Consider the following 7,513-nt stretch of genomic DNA (forward strand, 5'->3'; position numbering starts at 1 on the left):
CAAATACTACTATGCATACTACTACTATTACTACTGCTACTACTACTACTGCCCATACTAATACTGCTGCCACTGCTATATATTACTTCTATATTGTTATCTCTGAGGATATTTCATTCTGTATCATTCCACATTATTATTATTATTATTATGTCAGAAGCAGAAGTTGAAGGCGCTGACCTCCGGGAAGAAGATAATGTCGGTCTGCTCGCCGTCTGCGTCCGGCCTGGACTTGAACCGGCTTTCCACCGCCGTCAGTTCCTTCAGCTGCCGACTCTTCATGACGGACAGCGGCCGGGACAGACCCACGCTCTGGGACGCTTCCGCGTCAAGCTGGGCCATCTGCGGAGCACACACACACACACACACACACACACACACGGCGGTGAACGGAGAGAGACAGGCAGACAGACCGACAGGCGGACAGGCGGACAGACAGACCGACAGACAGGAAGCCAGCTCGGTAGTTGGTGAGTCGACCGGTTCCGTTGATTAGGGGGCTAGGGTCGGTAAGCTAACTCGTTAGTTACTTAACTTGTCGGTTACGGTTAAGTAACCGTAACCGTAAGTAAGTAAGTAAGTAAGTGAGTAAGATAGCTGGTTGAGTGAGATCTCACCTGTTTGTCCAGCGCCACATAGCTAGCCGTATCCACCGAGAACTCTGCGTAGGTCTTACAAGAACCTTTGCATGTACGCAGCTTCATATCTACATCCACCTGGAGAACAAGAGAGAGAGAGAGAGAGAGAGAGAGAGAGAGAGAGAGAGAGAGAGAGAGAGAGAGAGAGAGAGAGAGAGAGAGAGAGAATGAGAATGAGAGAGAGAGAGAGAGTATGAGTATGTTGACAAGCGAGTATGCCTGCGGTTCTCAACAGCTCAACTAGGAGGGTAGGTCTGCCAGCGGATTGTGCTCACCTCCATCCTCTGCATCGCGTCGACCTGGGCCTTGATCTGCTCCTTCATGGTGGTCATAAGGACCACTTGCCGGTCGATCTTGATCTTCATGTCAATGATGCGCTGCCTCAGCCTCTGGGACAAGTCGTAGTAGTTGTTGTCCCCGCCTGGTGTAGGGAGAAGACAGAAAGCATGAGGGAGGGAGAGGGAGAGAAGGTGAGGTGACGACGGAGTGTGAGCAGCTGCTGACCAGCGGTGGTGGTCAGTCCCTCCTTGAGGTAGTCGTAGGTCTGCTTGGTGATGCGGTCGGTGGAGCCGTGCTGCGCCTGGTTCTTCTCCAGCAGTGTGCGGATGCGGTTGATCTTATTCATCATCTCGTGGTCGTGTTTGTCCATCAGACCCAAGATTTTGCAGCCAGACGGACACTTAACACCCTGGGGAGAGAAGAGAGAGGAGGACAAAAGAGAGCAGGAGAGGGGAAGGAAAAGGAGGAGACGATGAGTGGAAGAGTGGGGAATAAACAGAGGAGAAGAGAGGTGAGAGGAAAGAGGACAGGAAATTGTACGTTTGAGCAAGTGGCTGGGGTTTCTGTGTGTGTGTGTGTGTGTGTGTGTGTGTGTGTGTGTGTGTGTGTGTGTGTGTGTGTGTGTGTGTGTATGTACCCAGTCATCATCAGAGCAGAAGCCCCACTCCTTCTGAGTGGCACATTTATCAGCCTTATAGCCAGCCTCCACGGGTCTTGGGCCTCTGGGGTCTATTATCTTGGGGGGGAGAGATGTCAGAAAGCAAAGAGATCACTTAAACAACATTTATTTATCACATTCAGCTGAATGAGTCCCGAGAATAAGAGTTCAGTACCAAATATTTTTGTGCGTTTCACAAATGTGTTTTGTATTTTGTAGTTGATATCTTGTTATACTTCTGAATGTATTCTGTAGTATTATAATATTACGAGTACATCAGTGTTAAGAGAGGCTTTAACTCACCTGTGCTGAACAGCAGAGCAGACCTGTGAGCAGTAAAGTATAAATCTGTAGCTCCATTCTCTCGTCTTGTTTCTCTGCTCTGCGGAATCGGTGAGTGCGGTTTCAGCTCCTGTTCGCTCCTTTAACCGCTGAGTTCTGACTCAACGCAAACACTGACTCAGACTTTGGTTAACCACGGATCTCTCTCTCACTCTATTGATCGAGCTGTTTCTATCGATCGGTTTGCTCACAGGCCAAACTTCATTCCTCTGAACAGGCTGTCCTGATGGCAGCTGCCCTGACAGGAAATCAGCCACTTACACCACAAGATGAGTCAGCACCACTAGCACAACAATAACAACAATTGCAATATTCTACTGGTTATACTGGAAGCTGCCCAGTACAACCCCAGCCTCTACTGATTATACTGGGAACTGCACGTTACAACCAGTCTTCCACTGATTATAATGGGAGCTGCCCATTACAACTAAAATCTTAAACTGGTTATACTGGCCACTTCCCAGTACAACTACAATATTCTACTGGTTATACTGGGAGCTGCACAGTTCAACTAAAGTCTTATACTGGTTATACTGGCCACTGCCAAGTACAACTACAGTATTCTACTGGTTATACTGGGAGCTGCACAGTACAACTACATTCTTCTACTGGTTATATTGGGAGCTGCCCGGTACAACCACAGTCTCCTACTGGTTATACTGGGAGCTGCACAGTACAACTAAAGTCTTATACTGGTTATCCTGGCCACTGCCCAGTACAACTACAGTATTCTACTGGTTATACTGGGAGCTGCTTAGTACAACAACAGTTCTCTTCTGGTAAGGACCCTGCAGTACTGATTTTGCAGGCATCCGGGCAGCTGGTCGGACAGGGTTAAGATGATGTCCCTAAAAAAGATTGTTACACTTTTAAGTTTCGATTTTCAACCACTATTTTCTGAACTGGAAACAGGAAGCTTGTGTCATTACTGGTAGTCTTCAGGGTGGCCTGTTACCATGGGTATAGGTGGTTCATAGGTAAGTAGGCCAGGCAGGGAAGTGAGATGCTGTGGTTAACACCATCACACTCATCTCTTGAACCATATGTAGAGCACTCGTCAAACACAGGATGTCTGCTCTCCACGGTAAGTCCATCTCTGAGTCTGTCCTACGGTCCCTCTGAAACACTTAAACAATGTGTTAGGGTTAAAGGAGATGAGCGTTAGGTCTAGTGTTAAGGTTAGAGAGTAAGAACCTTAAATGTTAGAAAGTTAAAGTGTTAGAGAGTTAAAGGTTTGAGAGTTAAAGGTTAGAGAATCAAAGATAAGAGAGTTAAAGGAAAGAGGGATTAAGGTTAGAGAATTAAAAGGTTAGATCGTTTAGGAATTAAAGAGTTAAAGAGTTAGAGAGTTACAGGTTAAAAAGTTAAATGTTACAGAGTGAAAGGAAGAGGTTAATATAACTCACCACTAACTCTTGGTTTTGCTGCTGTAGTTTCAGTTCTGCTGTTGGTTCTTCTGCTCGCCTCATCACAGACTTATGGTAAATACATCAACCCAAGTTTTGACTGTTCTATAGCCAGGCTGTGTTCTAAATGTTCCTATAGCCAGGTTTTGTTCTGACCGTTTCTATAGCCAGGCTGGGTTCTGACTGTGTCTTTACCAGGCTGGGTTCTGACTGTTTCTATAGCCAGGATTTTTTCTGTTGCTACAGCCATGCTGTGTTCTGACGGTTCCTATAGTCAAGCTGTGTTCTGTTTCTATAACCAAACTGTGTTCTGACTGTTTCTATAGTCTGTGTACGGATTGTTTTTCAAGACAGGCAGTGTTCTGACTGTTTCCTATAGCCTGGCTGGAATATGTATCTCGCCCAGTATCCCTGACTGTCTCTCTCTTTCTGTGTCCCTGTCTCTTTTTATCTCTGTCCCAGGTTATGTCTCTCGCCCGGATATCCCTGACTGTCTCTCTCTCTGTCCCAGGCTATGTCTCTCGCCCGGATATCCCTGACTGTCTCTCTCTCTGTCCCAGTCTATGTCTTTCGCCAGGATCTCCCTGACTGTCTCTCTCTCTCTGTGTCCCAGTCTATGTCTCTCGCCCGGATCTCTCTGACTGTCTCTCTCTCTCTCTCTCTGTGTCCCAGGCTATGTCTCTCGCCCAGTCTCTCTTACTGTCTCTCAGAGTGGAAAGCAGGTGTTCGAGTATGAATCGTTGTCTCTGGGATGTGATCCAGCAGACAGTTCAGATGGATCTTCCGCGTGGATCGTCTGGAGATTTACTCACGAAAGGTTGTATTCATGGTGATGACGATGATGGTCATGTGTTTACGATCACGTGATCATGATGTTGATACTGTTCTGGGTCTGCAGCTCTTTGCTAAGCGGAGGCTTGTCTTGGTGTGGGAGTCACTGGGGGGAATCTTCTTCCACCCACTGCCTCATAGCCACAAGCAAGCAATCTGACAGCGGCCTGTACTGGTGTCAGTCCTCCCAGGGAGACAGCAGCTCCGCCCTTCAAATCAATGTCACAGGTCACACCATCATCATCACTGTTTCCATTACTACACCCATCAGTATTTCCATGCTACAACCCATGTTAATCAGTTTCCATGAAGGTGCCATCATCACTATACAGGCCATACATTTTATCCAATGGTTTAGATTCTGTAAGGTGGACTGTGTGCTGTGTGTTCCAGGTGGTCCTGTGATCCTGGAGAGTCCAGTCCTTCCTGTGATGGAGGGACATGATGTGACCCTGAGCTGCCGAACAAAAACTCTTTCCTCACGTTTCTCCGCTGATTTCTACAAAGACGGCTTCCTCGTCTTGACTGCGTCCACAGCACGGATGACCATCTTCAATGTGTCCAAGTCTGATGAGGGCCTGTACAAGTGTAGCGTGCCTGGCCTGGGACACTCCCCTGAGAGCTGGCTGAACACACAAGGTAGTTAAAGAACATATTCCTCTATCAAACATCGATTTACCATCCAGCCATCCAATTACCATCCTTCCACCCATCCATTGACTACATGTGCCTCACTCTGTCTCTCATTTACTGTTGGGTCATCCCTCGCACTCATTCCTCGCCCTCATCCATCTCTCTCTCTTTCTCTCTCTCTCTCTCTCTCTCTCTCTCTCTCTCTCTCTCTCTCTCTCTCTCTCTCTCTCTCTCTCTCAGGGACCTATGTCGCTGCCACCCTTCGGGTGTCCCATGGGAGCCAGCAGGTCTTTGAGTACCAGCCGCTGACTCTTGTCTGTGGGGGGTCTGGTGGGGGGTGGAGGGTGTGGAGGGTGGTGCTGCCCGCTGCCTCCAGCCTGTCAGCATGCGGAGACAACTGGGGCAGCCCCCACCTGGGGCTCTGTCATCTGAACTTCACCAAGAAGTATGACACCGCCACCTACTGGTGCCGGTCTGCTACTGGCCAACACAGCAACATGGTCAATATAACGGTCCATGGTACAATAACCTTTTGCTCCACTCTAACCCTAACCTAACTGACCTCCTCTTAACCTAACCCTAAACCTCCTTTATCTTAGCCCTTACCTAAACCTCCCTAACTTTTCCAAACCCTCACCTTAACCCTAAGCATAATCCTTCCTTATTTTAACCCTAACCTAACCCTTCTTTATCTTAACTCTAACCTTACCCTAACTATTTTATCTTAACCCTTGCCTAACCCTAACACAGCCTTGACCCTAATACCTCTTTATCTTAATCTAACATAATCCTAACCTCACCATCTCTTATGTTAACCAAACCCTCAGCCTTCCCTATATTAACCCTAACCTAACAGGAAACCCTCACCCTAATCAAAACCCTCCCTTATCTTAACCATAACCTAACTCTCCTTTATGTTTAACATAACCTTACCCTTACCATCCATTATCTTAACCCTTCCATTACCCTCAAACCTCTTTATCTCAACCCTAACCTATTCCTAAACCTCCCTAATCTTAACAACCCTTTAACCATAACTTTTCCCTTAATCAACCCTTGACTTAACCTTGTTCAATGTATGAAAGTTGAGTATCTGCTATATCTTCCAGATGGTCCTGTGATCCTGGAGAGTCCAGTCCTTCCTGTGATGGAGGGACATAATGTGACTCTGAGCTGTAGAACCAAGACCCCTTCCTCGAGTTTCTCAGATTTCTATAAAGACAGCCTCCTCATCATGACTGCGCCTACAGCACAGATGAATATATATAATGTCTCAAAGTCGGATGAAGGCCTGTACAAGTGTAGCGTGTCTGGCCTGGGAGACTCCCCTGAGAGCTGGCTTGCCGTCAGAGGTGACTGTTCAGGAGGACCTTTGAAATCAAATGCTTCGTATCGTATCGTGCTCATCAACACCTACACCCTTGGCCAGAAGAAGCCGCTGCATATTGGTAGCTGTATGCTACCTGTATAGCTGCGTGCTAGCCAGTAGCTGTGTGCTTGCTGACTAGCGGTATGCTAGCTGTGAGGCTGTATGCTAGATTGGCACTAAATGTATAGCAATATGCTAGCTGTATAGCAGTTTGCTAGCTTAGTAGCTGTTAGCTCTGATGCGGTAGGAAAGCTGTGTAGCTGTGTAACAGTATGCTATCTGTGTAGCACTATGCTAGCTGTGCTAACTTGTGGCCATTTCTACAGGTGGACTCCAGTCATCTCTGTCGGAGCCTGAGGAGAAAGGTGAGATGTAGACAGGAAACCACTCCCTACGACATAAATTCCTCAAACCCATACAATCCAATAATATCACTCCTAAGATTTGATGATTAAGAGAGAAAGTTTCACACAATATCTTTAGGTCATACCCTGATTAACTATATAGATGTAAGTGCAAATGAAATATGCAATATAGATAAATACACAGTAATTAAATAAAGACGGAAAGAGTAAATAGGAGACACGAGGTATAGATAGAAAGTAATGCTGTTGTGCTCTAGCTGAAACACCGTGGCTCCGCTCCCTGGTTTGGAGAGCAGTCTTCTACCTGGTGGTGACCCTCCTGTATGGCATCTCTACTGTGCTGCTGATGTCAGTAGACTGCTCCCCAGCTGGTATACACACATACTCAAAAATATACACACACACACACACACACACACACACACACACACACACACACACACACACAAATGACTACAATACCAGTCTGCACAGATACACACACACTACTATGCTACCACCCTGCAGGTACACACAAACACACACACACACACACACACACACACACACACACACACACACACACACACTCTACTATACACCCACATATACTAATGTGTTTTTCTAATATAACGGCAGTCTCAGTTGACCGAGCCAATGCAGCTGACCAGGGATTGGATGAAGAATATGATGATGTCACAGATTATGTCACCACCCAGCATCTGAAATAATTGTTATTTACTTTATCTAAACATTGTATTTATGAATAAGACTTTTCTTTGAGGACCTCGTTAAACACAAGCATACCCACATGCATGCTCACACACTCACACACACACACACACACACACACAGCAGGACTCTGGGGACTGTAAAGGCAGTAATTGGTAATCCTGTTAAACCAGCATGAGTATATAATAACCTTGTAATAAAGATAATATAGCCTATTATGTCTATAAATCTCACTATTCTCGTAGTTACCGTCAATAAAGCCTACACGCTCAAATATTCAA

At 46.3% G+C, this 7,513-nt stretch overlaps 2 protein-coding genes across 3 annotated transcripts in view; one reads left to right on the plus strand and one right to left on the minus strand.

Moving 5' to 3' along the window:
* The window catches only part of fga (fibrinogen alpha chain), a 4,424-nt gene extending 2,387 nt beyond the window's left edge, over positions 1-2,037 (minus strand). Inside the window, exons 1-6 of the mRNA XM_084487104.1 lie at positions 1,879-2,037; positions 1,555-1,653; positions 1,143-1,326; positions 914-1,059; positions 618-716; positions 181-342 (exon numbers count right to left, since the gene is read on the minus strand). Of these exons, the coding sequence (XP_084343230.1) occupies positions 181-342; positions 618-716; positions 914-1,059; positions 1,143-1,326; positions 1,555-1,653; positions 1,879-1,935 (747 nt within the window). The 5' untranslated portion in view covers positions 1,936-2,037. The remainder of the gene's footprint in view (positions 1-180; positions 343-617; positions 717-913; positions 1,060-1,142; positions 1,327-1,554; positions 1,654-1,878) is intronic.
* Positions 2,038-2,848: 811 nt separating this feature from the next.
* On the plus strand, positions 2,849-7,513 carry LOC311368317 (high affinity immunoglobulin gamma Fc receptor I-like). Of its 2 annotated transcripts, none has more exons than XM_084487111.1 (10): positions 2,849-3,001; positions 3,351-3,398; positions 3,996-4,140; positions 4,222-4,382; positions 4,548-4,793; positions 5,028-5,306; positions 5,897-6,139; positions 6,483-6,521; positions 6,779-6,892; positions 7,140-7,513. In XM_084487111.1, the coding sequence occupies exons 1-10, from the start codon at positions 2,986-2,988 to the stop codon at positions 7,229-7,231; spliced, it is 1,383 nt and encodes a 460-aa protein (XP_084343237.1). In that variant the 5' UTR covers positions 2,849-2,985; the 3' UTR covers positions 7,232-7,513. The 2 variants fall into 2 exon arrangements, with proteins under 2 accessions (XP_084343237.1, XP_084343238.1); XM_084487112.1 differs by having other exon boundaries at positions 6,779-6,869.

This window comes from Micromesistius poutassou (genome assembly GCF_964030765.1).
Source record: "Micromesistius poutassou genome assembly, chromosome: 23".
Taxonomy (NCBI): Eukaryota; Metazoa; Chordata; class Actinopteri; order Gadiformes; family Gadidae; genus Micromesistius; species Micromesistius poutassou.

Coding starts and splice junctions, on each gene's coding strand:
- LOC311368317 (XM_084487111.1), top strand. Junction 4,141..4,221: donor TGGAGATTTACTCACGAAAG/GTTGTATTCATG, acceptor CTGGGTCTGCAG/CTCTTTGCTAAGCGGAGGCT. Junction 6,522..6,778: donor GTCGGAGCCTGAGGAGAAAG/GTGAGATGTAGA, acceptor GTTGTGCTCTAG/CTGAAACACCGTGGCTCCGC.